Below are 15,001 nucleotides of genomic sequence, written 5' to 3'. Positions count from 1 at the left end.
AGGGATATGTAATGTAATACTGACACATAATCACACACATAGGTTGGACTTGATGGACTTGTGTCTTTTTTCAACCTCACCTACTATGTAACTATGTAACTATGTAACACACATACCGTCAACATACATTAACATACCACATAGGTAGGTGTGTTTACACATCTAGTCACCAGTCCGTCATCACCCTTCTTTTTATACATATATTTTTATATATATATTTTTTATTTTTATGCTTCTACTTTGTTGCTTCAAGGTTCACCATTGATTAATTATTTATGGTTTTTATAGACACTGTATCTTTCATCAATTGTATGTATATATATATATATATATATGATTTCCATCTATCATATTTATTTGAATTTATCATATGTCTCTTGTGTTGCATATACTTGCCATGTGCTCCATACTATATTTATATTTATAATTATGAATTCTATTTATATTTATATTTATATTATATTATATTATATTATATTATATACACATATATATTTTTTTGATCTTTGGACTGATATGGAACTCAGAAAAACTAATTATTCATCACAGGCTACACCTCCCAACTAGCCATTCCTCTTTATGTACACATGTTGGCCTACCGGCCTATACAGACTGTGCCCTGGTTCTCAAGGCTCTGATGAAGAGGTTATCCTTGAAACGCGTCAGCCGATTTTAAACACTCACCCTAACATGGGCTTGTGTTACTTTTAACCTATTTTTAATTTTTATGTTTTGCATATTTTGTTAACTGTTTGTATGAAACCTTGTATTGTTATTATCTATTTGTTTTTATTTCATTACATATGAATAAATTATACACATTTTTGATGTGAGCAATTGATCACGCGCCCTCCATCCACCCTTCTAAATATAGTCTTATGCCCCGTACACACGGTCGGACATTGATCGGACATTCTGACAACAAAATCCTAGGATTTTTTCCGACGGATGTTGGCTCAAACTTGTCTTGCATACACACGGTCACACAAAGTTGTTGGAAAATCCGATCGTTCTGAATGCGGTGACGTAAAACACGTACGTCGGGACTATAAACGGGGCAGTGGCCAATAGCTTTCATCTCTTTATTTATTCTGAGCATGCGTGGCACTTTGTGCGTCGGATTTGTGTACACACGATCTGAATTTCCGACAACGGATTTTGTTGTCGGAAAATTTTATAGCAAGCTCTCAAACTTTGTGTGTCGGAAAATCTGATGGAAAATGTGTGATGGAGCCTACACACGGTCGGAATTTCCGACAACAAGGTCCTATCACACATTTTCCATAAGAAAATCCGACCGTGTGTACAGGGCATTACACTGACGACCCCGGGGTCAGTTTGGGCAGCAGGAAACGCAACACCATCTCTTTCAGTTCCTCTACAGCTTACAATACTACCATTCCAAACCTAATACACCCTCACAAGCGCAGGAGTAATCTTTCCTTGTCCACATTTTGCAGCAGGCCATGCGTTCCCCAGAGTCCTAAGATGGCCGCTCCCAGCCTTTTTATAGCCTACCCAGGATGACTTTCAGTACTGAGTCCTGCTGGGTAAAAAAACACTTGGCATTCTGGGTAGGTCAATTCATGTGAAATGTAAATAAATAATTACTTCCTGTGATATGTTTTCCAGTTTAACCACATAAAAATAAAATGAAACCAAATCCATTCCACATTTTGACCGCTAGATGGTGATATATACTAAGCTATAACACTGTACATAGAATAACATAGCGTTACATTAATTAGCAAAAATGCTGTCGCTTCATATAATTTTACCGTCTTGGCTAAACTGTATGGCTATAACCATAACAATCCAGCATCACCCACCTAATCCTCTTTCTTGCTCCCTCAGACTCCTCCAATCCATTATGCAGTGAGGGATGGAATCACTATGGACTCAGCTGTTACTACTTCTCTTCAGACACAAAACCATGGATCGCCTCCAAGAAAGCCTGTGAGGACAGGAAGGCCCACCTGGTGGTCACTAACAGCGAGGCAGAGATGGTATGCACAGATATACACTTCCTATTGTATTAGTCCCACTGTCTGATCACATCACTGCCAGCAGTATTTGATTATTATGCTCCCAGCCTCACCCTGGGAAGAGATTGTCCAGTTTGCAGGACAACAATCTAAGCACTGGTAGACTGAGAGAGATTATGACTTCTCCCACTGTCCAGAAGGTTTTGGAGTGTGTCTATGGGAATGTTTGACCATTCTTCCAGGGCGTTCGTGAGGTCAGGCACTGATGTTGGACGAGAAGATCTGTTTTGCAGTCTCCACTCTAATTCATCCCAAAGATGTTCTATCGGGTTGAGGTCAGGACTCTGGGGGTTATTTACTAAAACTGCTTAGAAACCAATCAGCTTCCAAGTTTTATTGTCAAAGTTTTATTGAACAAGCTGAAGTTAGAAGGTGATTGGCTACCATGCACAGCTGCACCAGATTTTGCCCTCTCCAGTTTTAGTAAATCAACCCCTCTGTGCAGGCCAGTCAAGTTCCTCCACCCCAAACTTGCTCATCCATGTCTTTATAGACCTTGCTTTGTGCACTGGTGCTCAGTCATGTTAGAACAGAAAGAGGCCATCCCCAAACGGTTCCCACAAAGTTGGGACCCATGGAATTGTCCAAAATGTCTTGGTATGCTGACACCTAAATTGTGCGTATACACGGTCAGAATTTCCGACAACAAATGTTCGATGTGAGCTTGTTGTCAGAAATTCCGACCGCGTGTAGGCTCCATCGGACATTTGCTGTCGGAATTTCCGACAACAAATGTTTGAGAGCTGGATCTCGAATTTTCTGAAATTCCGAGCGTGTGCACACAATTCCGACGCACAAAATTCCATGCATGCTCGGAATCAAGCAGAAGGGCCGCACTGGCTATTGAACTTCATTTTTCTCGGCTCGTCATATGTGTTGTACGTCACCGCGTTCTTGACGTTTGGAATTTCCGACAACATTTGTGCCACCGTGTGTATGCAAGACAAGTTTGAGCCAACATCCGTCGGAATAGTTGTCGGAATGTCCGATCATGTGTACGCGGCCTAAGCTTTCCCTTCACTGGAACTAAGCTGCCAAGCCCAACCCCTGAAAAACGACCCCACACCATAATCCCCCCTCCACCCAATGATTTGGACCAGTGCACAAAGCAAGGTCCATAAAGACATTGGTGATTAGGGCCGGGCGCATTGATTAGGGGGGCGGTGCCCACGCGCCCCTAATGGAGCAGCCGCCACTGCAATCCAGTGCTCCTCATCTCTTATAGTGTTACAATGAAGACTTGATGGAGGTTATAGTTCCTTCCCGGGAGATTAAAAAGTAGAAAGAAAACGTTTTGACTGGAGTTCTAGCCAGACCACTGGCATGTTTAGGAGGTCAGCAAGGAAAACCTATATTTTTAAAAAAATCTTTTCGTTAGCACTATTGTTATCATTCATTTAAGTTTGGTTACACACTTATGCTGCAGTATTGCCGCATTCATTTTGGCTTCTTGCTGACAGCCTTAGGTTTACGTTTACATCAAGTATTTTCACTTTATGGAAGATTCACTATTCTATTTTTTTTCACATTGTTGTGACTCATTTGTGTGAGCTTGTTACATTTATGAGTCCTTTAGTCGTATTTGCACTTATTAGTTAGCGCCACATACTACTTTATTTTTATTTTTAGCAAGGAAAACCTACATTCTTCTCTAATTATAGTGACTTACACATTCTGTGAAACAGCTAGATGGTGGGGAGTAACACTGAAGAAGGAACAGGGGAGGGAGGGAAAAAGGGGGTAACCCCAACGCAACAAGGGGGCAGCAACTCCCCTCCCTCCCACCAAAAACTGAAGGGACTTTAAATGTGCCAAAACAATGGAGAGACAAAGCAGGGAAAAACCAAACTTAACCGTTTCCTAACCACCTCACGGCGATATACGTCGGCAGAAGGGCATGTACAGGCAGAAGTGTATGTTGCACTTTAAGAGGCGGCTTGTGGGCACGCGCTCCCACCGGGAGCTTCGTGAGCGCGATCGCGGGTCCTGCGGACTCGATGTCTGCGGGGATACCCGCGATCATCTCATGGTGAGGAAGAACGGGGAGATGCTGATGTAAACAAGCATCTCCCTGTTCTGCCTAGTGACAGTGACACTGATAGTGTCGTGTCGCACATAACCCCTCCCCCCCACAGTTAGAATCACTCCCTAGGACACACTTAACCCCTACAGCGCCCCCTAGTGGTTAACCCCTTCACTGCCAGTCACATTTACACAGTAATCAATGCATTTTTAATTGCACTGATCGCTGTATAAATGTGAATGGTCAAAACAATCGCGCCAAAAGTGTCCTATGTGTCCGCCATAATGTCGCAGTCACGATAAATATATCGCTGATCGCCGCCATTATTAATAAAAAAAAAACAAATTATTAATAAAAATGCCATAAAACTATCCCCTATTTCAGGGATATGCAATTAGCGGACCTCCAGCTGTTGCAGAACTGCAAGTCCCATGAGGCCTAGCAAGACTCTGACAGCCACAAGCATGACACCCAGAGGCAGAGGCATGATGGGACTTGTAGTTTTGCAACAGCTGATTGCATATCCCGCTAATTGCATATCCCTGCCCTATTTTGTAAACGCGATAACTTTTGCGCAAACAAATCAATAAACGCTTATTGCAATTTTTTTTTCACCAAAAATATGTAGAAGAATACATATTAGCCTAAACTGAGGAAAAAAAATGTTTTTTTATAAATTTTTTGGGGATAATTATTATAGCACAAAGTAAAAAAAAAATGCACTTTTTCAAAATTGTCGCTATTTTTTTGTTTATAGCGCAAAAAGTAAAAACTGCAGAGGTGATCAAATACCACCAAAAGAAAGCTCTATTTGTGGGGAAAAAAAGGACCTCAATTTTGTTGGAGTGCAATGTCACACGACCGCGCAATTGTCAGTTAAAGCGACACAGTGCCAAATCGCAAAAAGTGCTCAGGTCTTTGGCCAAATGGTCCGGGGCTTTAGTGGTTAAAGTGAGTGTAAAGTCTCGGTTTTGTTTTTTTTTTTTCTATAAAAATAACAAACATGTTATACTTACCTGGTATGTGCAGTTGGTTTTGCACAGAGCAGCCCGGATCCTCCTCTTCTTGGGTCCCTCTTCGGTGCTCCTGGCCCCTCCCTCCTGTTGCGTGCCCCCCACAGCAAGCAGCTTACTATAGGGGCACCTGTCACGTATACCTGGTGGGTAGAGCCTGGTCTATGCTGAGGAAGGTTTCCTTTACACCTCTGACTCGGGGGGCCCCCCTGGTAGAGTATGCAGGCGGCGCAGGAGTCGCACTAGTACCGGTAAACGTGCTTGCTGCTGGGCTGCTGGTGGAGTAGTACAATGGATATATGGTTTAAATATTCAGAGCTTACCAAAAATAGTAAGGTGAACGTGATTAAGCTTAATAACAAAAAATATGTGAATATATAAAAAATTATTAAAATGTGTGAAAAAATATATATTATAACGTGATTATACTTATTTAGCAGAAATAAATATATGTGAACGTATAAAAATCAATACATTTATAAAAAAAATTATATATAATGTGAAAAAATATTTTCCCCCAAAACATTTTTTATGTATATATAAGGAGTCTATATATACACAAAATATATACTGTATGTGAATAAATTCTATATGTGTGGGTGCCGCTACTCCCAAGAATTAAATACTCAATTCACACCCATATAATAGGGAGTTGCGCAAGCCTAAACAACATACAGTGTAATTGATATATGCCTTATGATATTAGTCCAACACTCAATAAAAATCAATTAATAAAAATAATCAGATAGACGTGTGATTATGCTGTATTATATGAAAGTCCAAAAAACAAAGCCGCGGATCAACTTAAAAAAAATGTGTTCATGTAAACTTCTGATGCAGCGCCTTGATATCTGCAATATCAGAAAAAGGATGTTTTATATTATCCCAGCGGAGAAATATAAAGCTAGATGTAAATGAGTGACGTGGATTTCATCCAGAAAAAAATATGTGATGAACAGGCATAAATCTGGAACACTTTGTGAGATAATGTGCTTACCAGAAGTAAGCCAAATTGGGGCAAGTGGCTTAAACTACGCCTGGGCCTTGAGATGATCGGTCCCGGTGAGGCAGGATAAACACGCTCGTCCCGTGTATACAGTCCATAGAGGTTAGCCAAAAATATATGAAGCAAACATAGCGTAATACTGATACGTAAAACACTTCAAAGCAGAAATGTGCAACACTCAATCTTAGCCCAAAAAATCATACGTGATCATAAAAAATCCAGTGCAAGTGACAACAACTGAGGGTGATTGTATGAGTGTCAGGCAAACATGCAAGATATAGATACTGGAGTGAATAAAAATAAAAAATGTGAATAACATCCAGATCTGCTTACCAGATATAGAGGAAAAATTAGGCCTGTAATAGTCACCCAGGAAAAGACATAAATCCCTCTAGGTGCAGCAAATCACATGTGCAAACTGCTTACCAGATGAGAAAACAGTGTGAGTAAATCTAGCCAAAGACTGTCCACCATACATGGAAAAAACACCGGATGCAAAGCAGCAGCAAACCTTCGGGAGATCCTGCTTACCAGAACCCAGAATGGGATAGACAGATGAAACGAGCTCCTATAGGAACGGTGAGGATATGTCCTGCCACAGTAGGTTCCAGGCTCTTCACAAAGCTGGTAATTTCTCAGCGATCGGACCTCAGGTTGGGTGAAATCACATCAATCAGTACCTGTAACCCCCCCCCCACTTCTCATCCGAGGGGATAACTTGAGAGAACTTGGATATTCACATTGGACCAGCAAAGGTGACCTTTTGGAATCGAGCTCCTGGGAGGTCTGCAGGACAGAAGCTAGCGGTCCTGATTGATGTGATTTCACCCAACCGATCGCTGAGAGATTACCAGCTTTGTGAAGAGCCTGGAACCTACTGTGGCAGGACGTATCCTCACCGTTCCTATAGGAGCTCGTTTTGGGATCTCGTTTCATCTGTCTATCCCATTTTGGGTTCTGGTAAGCAGGATCTCCCGAAGGTTTGTTGTACGTATCAGTATTACGCTATGTTTGCTTCATATATTTTTGGCTAACCTCTATGGACTGTATACACGGGACGAGCGTGTTTATCCTGCCTCACCGGGATTGATCATCTCAAGGCCCAGGCTGGGTTTAAGCCACTTGCCCCAATTTGGCTTACTTCTGGTAAGCACATTACCTCATAAATTGTTCCAGATTTATGCCTGTTCATCACATATCTATTCTGGATGAAATCCACATCACTCATTTATGACAAGACATAATTTTGATTTATACAAGGGACTATTTAATGTACATGGGACTACACTTCACAATATTGATTTTATTATGTTGTTCGTTTATAGCGCGGTTTCTCTGTTATAAATTTTGTTTTGGTGTGCCTCATAAAGCTAGATGGCCTCTTACCGGGTAAGATTATAAGGGTCAGACACGCCTGATATACACAGTGATCCATACCTCCCAACTTTTTGAGATAGGAATGAGGGGACACCTATCATCAAAAGTATGCAGGCATAGGACACACCCCTTGCCACGCCCCCTTAAAGGAGAACTGTAAAAAAAAAACAAGATTGGTTAAACCCACAAGTCCTTTTTTTTACCACAACTATTCCTTTATATTGGCTTTAGGAATTTCCAAATGCAGCAATTTAGAAAGGTTTAGCACTGGGATACACTTTTTCATAGATAAAAAGTGCATTTTATATACAACTTTATAGAAATTAGGACATTAGGACATTTCTCCAAATCAGGGACAGTCCCTCGAAATCAGGGACAGTTGGGAGCTATGGTGATCACCTGTATTATTCCACTTGGTTCGCTCCAAACATCAGTCACTCTCCTCCACCACAGACAGAAAGGATGATTAATGGCCCGTACACACGAACGGAATTTCCGTCTGAAAAATCTTGGATGGTTTTTCCGACGAAATTCCGCTCAAGCTTGTCTTGCATACACACGGTCGCACAAAAGTTCTTGGAACTTTCGGCCGTCAAGAACGCGGTGATGTACAACATTACGACGAGCCGAGAAAATGAAGTTCAATGCTTCCGAGCATGCGTCGAATTGTTTTCGAGCATGCGTAGGAATTTTACGCGTCGGAGTGTGTACAGACGATCGGAATTTCCGATCTGAACTTTTTTCGACCGAAAAATTGAGAACCTGCTCTCAATCTTTTGCTGGCTGGAATTCGGCCAGCAAAAGTCCAATGGAGCATACACACGGTCGCATTTTTCAACCAAAAGCTCACATCGGTCTTTTGCTGGCTGAATTTCCAGTGTGTGTATGGGGCATAAAAGATTCCAAAGCTTCCAGTCGTTTGGTCTTGTATTTCTCCAGTAGGGATGAGCTTCAAATTCGAGTCGAACATTGGTTGTTCGCCGAACAGCGAACAATTTGGGGTGTTCGCGGCAAATTCGAAAGCCACGGAACACCCTTTAAAAGTCTATGGGAGAAATCAAAAGTGCTAATTGTAAAGGCTTATATGCAAGTTATTGTCATAAAAAGTGTTTGGGGACCCGGGTCCTGCCCCAGGGGACATGGATCAATGCAAAAAGAATTTTTATAAACGGCCGTTTATAAAGGAGCAGTGATTTTAATAATGCTTAAAGTGAAACAATAAAAGTGTAATATTCCTTTAAATTTTGTACCAGGGGGGTGTCTATAGTATGCCTGTAAAGGGGCGCATGTTTCCCGTGTTTAGAACAGTCTGACAGCAAAATGAAATTTCAAAGGAAAAAAAGTCATATAAAACGACTCGCGGCTATTAATGAATTGCCAGTCCGACAATACACATAAAAGTTCATTGATAAAAACGGCATGGGATTGCCCCACAGGAGAACCCCGCGCCAAAATTTTTTTAAAAATGGCGTGGATGTCCCCCTAAATTCCATACCAGGCCCTTCAGGTCTGGTATGAATATTAAGTGGAACCCCGTGCCAAAATTTTTTTAAAAAATGGTGTGGGGGTCCCCCTCAAAATCCATACCAGACCCTTGAGGTCTGGTATGGATTTTAAGGGGAACCCCATGCCAAAATTGAAAAAAAATGTTGTGGGATCCCCCCAAAATTCCATACCAGACCCTTATCCGAACACGCAACCTGGCAAGAGAGTGCCCCCCCCTCCTGAACCGTACCAAGCCACATGCCCTCAACATTGGGAGGGTGCTTTGAGGTAGCCCCCCAAAGCACCTTGTCCCCATGTTGATGAGGACAAGGGCCTCATCTCCACAACCCTGGCCGGTGGTTGTGGGGGTTTGCGGGCGGCGATCTTATCGGAAACTGGAAGCCTCCTTCAACAAGGGGACCCCCAGCTCCCACCCCCCCCTGTGTGAATTGGTAATGGGGTACAAATGTACCCCTTCCATTTCACAAAAAAAGTGTCAAAAAGGTTAAAAAACACAAGAGACGGTTTTTGACAGGTCCTTTATTAATTTCTTCTTCTTTCGGCTTCTTCTTCCATCTTCTTTCTTCTGATCTTCCTTCGGTGTTCTTCTTCTTCCTCCATCTTCTTCTTCTTCATCTTCTTCTTCTCCATCTTCTTCTTCCTCCGCTCTTCTCGTCCCGCATCTTCCTCCAGGCTTCTTCTCCGCTCCGTCCGCATGATCCGCCTCAGTGGGAGTCTTCAGCCATGTGATGCTTCTTCTGACACTTCTTTTATAACAGAGGGCGGGGCCACCCGGTGACCACGGGGAATTCACAGGAGTTTCCTGTGGCTTTCTCCGTGTTGTCAGAGGGGGCGGGGTGAACATTGGCATGCATTAAAAAGGGGATCAACTCCAGAGATAAAATGATAATTCTCCCAATCTACAAGACTCTGGTCTTGTAGACTCTTGGAGTATGCTGTCCAGTTCTGGGCACCAGTCCTCAGGAAGGATGTACTGGAAATGGAGCGAGTACAAAGAAGGGCAACAAAGCTAATAAAGGGTCTGGAGGATATTAGTTATGAGGAAAGGTTGCGAGCACTGAACTTATTCTCTCTGGAGAAGAGACAATTGAGAGGGGATATGATTTAATTTTACAAATACCATACTGGTGACCCCACACTAGGGATAAAGCTTTTTCGAGAAAGGAAATTTAACAAGACACGTGGCCACTTACTAAAATTAGAAGAAAAGAGGTTTAACCTTAAACTACATAGAGGGTTTTTTTACTGTAAGAGCGGCAAGGATGTGGAATTCCTTTCCACAGGCGGTGGTTTCAGCGGGGGGCATCAATAGTTTCAAAAAACTATTAGATAAGTGCCTGAAAGGCCGCAACATACAGGGATATACAATGTAACATTGACGTATAATCACACACATAGGTTGGACTTGATGGACTTGTGTCTTTTTTCAACCTCACCTACTAAGTGTATAAGAGTATAAGCTGAGGCACCTAATTTTACCACAATAAACTGGAAAAACTTATTGACTTGAGTATAAGCCTAGGGTGAGAAATGTGCAGCTACTGTAAGTGAAAAAGAGGGTCAGCAATGCCAATTTGCAACTTCACTGTGCCCATTTGCATGCCTCACTGTGCCCATTTGCAGCCATAGGTCCCCCAAACTTCAAATTCGGTAGTTAAGGGTTTCTAGATGTCCCCTAGCTGCAGCCAAAATTTGGGGTCTCTGGACCCAAAGGGTCCCAAAATGACATTGCTGCAGATAGACACAGTTGATTGAATTTGGGGCCCCGTATCTCGGAGCCACTTGGTGCTAGGAACCCCAAATTTGGTGTGCAAACCCAGTGGAACTAGCACTAAAACATATCCAAAGCTGGGGTTCCTAGCACAAAGTGGCCCTAAGAAACAGGGCCCCAAAGTAGGTTTGGAAAATGTCAAGCACTTTTCTGCAGCAGAGAATGACATTTTCCGAACCGACTTTGTTCTTAGCACCAAGTGGCCCTGAGATACGGGGCCCCAAATTTGGTACGGAAAATGTCATTCTCCGCTGCAGAAAAGTGCTTGACTTGAGTATAAGCCGAGGGGGGCATTTTCAGCACAAAAAAAATGTGCTGAAATACTCGGCTTATACTCGAGTATATATGGTATGTAATAGCATATTAAATACATACATAACACAATACAAGCAAAAAGAGGAGAGAATGCTAAAAAAAAAACACCCAGGAGAAGAGGGGGGCAGAGGGAAATTGAGGGGGGGAGGGGGGAAGGGGGAATAAGAAAGGAAGGAAGGAAAGAAAGGGGAGAGGGAGACACGAGGGGATACCCCATGGGGGAGACATAAACCAAAAAAGGAAAAGTGCCAATATGTGCATCAAAGGGCCAAAAAAGAAGGGTGCTCTTCTATCTAACAACCAAACTTACCTCGTCTCAAAAGGAACATAGAACTAGGTTGTCATCTCAAATAGTAATAAGCCACAAAAAGAAGCCCGACTCGAAATACCAATACAACATTTTCCCTCCTTCCCCTGTTCTTCTATACATTTTTGGAATGGTGCCATTGTGGATGTTTCACAGCATAATGCTCTGACCGCACACATACATTTACAACACTAAAGGAAACCTGTCCTAAGAGGAACACGGAGTTGGCTATTTTTGACGTCTCCCTATAAAATTGTGAGTTTTCAGGCTCTCATGCTGACTCTGTGGCTTTGGTGTTTTGATTCACTGACCCGAGATAAGAATTCATCTAAGGATACCAGTAGGCTAATGTAGAAGCCATCAATCTGGTATATTTAGTAGGAGGTCAGCAGTGGCATCCCCTGTGTTTATATTAGGGCAAGTTTACTTTAAAATATTTTTTTTGTGGAAATATTTTTTCTTTTTTCAGAATGAATTGGTTTCTAGGCATGATCCTCATATGTAAATGTCATGAGATTATGTTGGATCACCACACACAGCCAAAACATTGCTATTGTAGAATACATTTCCTCTCTTCTCAATTTTTAAACCTTGACTTTGCTGTCTATTTTCTAAGGCTGACCTCAGGGGTGTCACGAGCCTGGAGATAAGTTGTACCATGTCTTTGTCTCCGGGGGAAGATTACATTTGTGTTGGGGTGTGACGTGTTCTCATCATTTTAGTGGATTTCCTCCTGGTTCCCAGTTTCCTACCCAAACCCTAAAATATACTGGTAGCCCAACTGTCATGTGACCTAATCACCCATTGTGTGTATACTAATTTATCTTCTAACAACTTCTATTTTTTGTCTTTTTTAAGAATTTTCTTAAGAATTTTCTGCGTGGGATTTCAAACGAACAATACTCTTGGATCGGTCTAACAGATGCGGATGGAACCTGGAGATGGGTGGATGGAACGCCTTATGACATAACTCCAAAGTAAGACACTGAAACCTCAAATATCAGAATCCTACTCACATATTTCTAAGATCTGGCAAAAGGATCTGAAAGGGTGGCACACCAATGGATCCTTGAGCAAATTGTTAAGACTTTAATTCACTTCCCCTAGTGCTGTACAATACTTTGTCACCTAGAAAACAATAATGTACTGTGACATGGAGTGATTAGACTCAGTATTAGATGCGTTTTTTTTAGTGAAGTCCATGCCAGTTTTAAGGGCCTGGTAGCCCACTTTTATGAAAACAGATTAACGTAAAGTCCATAAACTTTCCCAGCACACAGCATAAAAATAGGCAAAAAAATATCAAGCCACCTGGCTCTTTTTTCAGCAGTACTTCTGCTCTTAGTAATGTGTCCCTCACACCAACATCTCTTCAATGCACATATCTTCAAGCCTGTCAATGCACACAGCTCCTAATTAAGGCACACAGCTCCTCTTTAATGCACCCAGTGATACTGGCTCACACCTGTCTCCTAAGGTGAAGCCCTGTCTCCAAAATTAGAGCACACCTCCCTCCTGGCTGGAGCCCTGAAATGTTCTCAGTCCTTCACACACACCCTGCTGGTCTTCAACAAAACCTGGACACTGGGTTGGAGATTTCTTCTCTCCCAAGGCACTTTGAAATCCCCAAATACCAAAATCCCGGAAAAGCTGTAAGAAACTCTCTCTCAGCTCAAAATCCATACTCCGGAGTCCCGCACTCTGCACATGTGCGAACCCTGTGTCGTTTTTCAACCATTTTTACAGTGGCAGGACATGTTTATTAATAATCTATGATTCAGTCTTCATGAGCAAGCCCTTTTGAGCAAAACATACCAGTGAGGGGCTGGGTAGAGGGACTGACTCTGTAGAAAAAGGTTCCAGCGGGGTGTTGCCTCTTGAGTATCCTAACACCTGTGGATCCTATTGGCAATGCTTTCATATCCTTAAAGTAATACTAAAGTCTCAGTTTTTTTTTCTTTAAAAATAACAAACATGTCATACTTACCTGCCCTTGTAAATCCATCATCAATCAGGATGCCCTATGCCTGCCGGCTTAACAGAATTAAAAACTGGGTTGACCTGATGTATATGGCTATTTCCAATGGTACTGCTCGCTGAATGAAAGTTCAGTGAGCTGTCATCAGCTATATAAGGGAAGGGGAGGGGAATGTAGTAACATCATTGACCAAATATGGCCAGTGACAGTCCCTGTCCCTTTGCTAATGTAACTGTAGATTCCCACCCATGTGAGCAATGTGTCGTAGATGGTTGCTAGGGATGCAGCGGGCACCAGCACTTGCTGCTTCTTTAGGAACCACTGACAATAGGAAGCTGTTATATATTGAAGCAGTAGAAATACCATTTCTATAGATAGTGCTCAGCTCCCAGAGCACAGGGGACCAAACGTTTGGTCATTCTTCCAAACACCTTAACAGCCTAGGTTTAAGCCAACCCATTGGCTCATCCCTACTCCTCAATGTAAGAAAGAGATGAGGGAAAGAACTCCTCACATAGACCAATAGGTAAAGGAGTGAAGGGGAAGAACTTCTCACATGAAGGACCTGGAGGAGAAAACTCTTCACATATTGAATCAGGGAAAGAGGTGGGAGGAAGAACACATCACATAGCTAGGGGCTATATGTATGTATGGGGTTGTATTTTAAATCTCATTTTATAGCATTTCTGAGGTCCCAGTTCTGCTTAGTTCCTGTATTGGTCTAAACCCCTATTGTCACTTCTGTCCTTCAGGTTCTGGGGGGAGGATCAGCCCAATGATTGGAAGGGTCATGTTCTCGGAGGAGGGGAAGACTGTGGTATGTTATGGATTGGATATGACTGGAATGATCTTCACTGTTCTGAAAAGATAAACTACATCTGTGAGAAGAAGATGACCTTCTGATATGGACTGAAGGACACCAGAGGACACCTAATATCTCTATCTACTGTACCTTTGCTGCTCCTCCATCATACTACAGCCATATAGAATCTACTACTGTATAAAATAATGCTGCAGGATATGCTGGGACTTGTTGTTCTTCTAGAATTGGAGGATCTCAGAGCATCCAATCTGCAGTTTTCAAGTTGAACTCCAACCTTTTCTTTAGTCTTGCACAGTTGTATAGGGTCCTGTATTTCACCACATGCTGTGAGCTTGTCACAATGTGCATTATGCCCTGTACACACGGTCGGACTTTGACGTAAAATGTACGATCGGAACTTGTTGTCGGAAATTTTGATCGTGTGTGGGCTCCATCTGACTTTTTCCGTCGGAATTTCCGACACACAAAGTTTGAGAGCTGGATATAAAATTTTCCGACAACAAAATCCGATCATTTAAATCCTGATCGTGTGTAGACAAATCCAACGCATGCTCAGAATATATTACGAGATGAAAGCTATTGGCTACTGGCCCATTTATAGTCCCGACCTACGTGTTGTACGTCACCACGTTCTTGACGTTTGGAAATTCCGACAACTTTGTGCGACCGTGTGTATGCAAGACAAGTTTGAGCAAACATCCATCGGAAAAAATCCAAAGGATTTTGTTGTCGGAATGTGCGACCGTGTGTACAGGACATAAGAAGCTACAAAGAGTCAGATAGAGCCCCACCTAATTTCTTGGCTGGAGGAGGTCCAGTGTCACCTAGGTCTCTCCT

The 15,001-nt window shown here is 42.3% G+C and overlaps 1 protein-coding gene across 1 annotated transcript in view; it reads left to right on the top strand.

The window, feature by feature from the left end:
* The window catches only part of LOC141134937 (C-type lectin domain family 10 member A-like), a 56,117-nt gene extending 41,534 nt beyond the window's left edge, over positions 1-14,583 (top strand). Inside the window, exons 8-10 of the mRNA XM_073624370.1 lie at positions 1,855-2,006; positions 12,234-12,340; positions 14,094-14,583. Of these exons, the coding sequence (XP_073480471.1) occupies positions 1,855-2,006; positions 12,234-12,340; positions 14,094-14,244 (410 nt within the window). The 3' untranslated portion in view covers positions 14,245-14,583. The remainder of the gene's footprint in view (positions 1-1,854; positions 2,007-12,233; positions 12,341-14,093) is intronic.
* Positions 14,584-15,001: the final 418 nt, after the last annotated feature.

The sequence above is a fragment of the Aquarana catesbeiana genome, linkage group LG03, assembly GCF_042186555.1.
Source record: "Aquarana catesbeiana isolate 2022-GZ linkage group LG03, ASM4218655v1, whole genome shotgun sequence".
NCBI lineage: Eukaryota > Metazoa > Chordata > Amphibia > Anura > Ranidae > Aquarana > Aquarana catesbeiana.
Note: the sequence above shows the minus strand (reverse complement) of the source record. Positions and strands in the feature narration are given on the sequence as shown.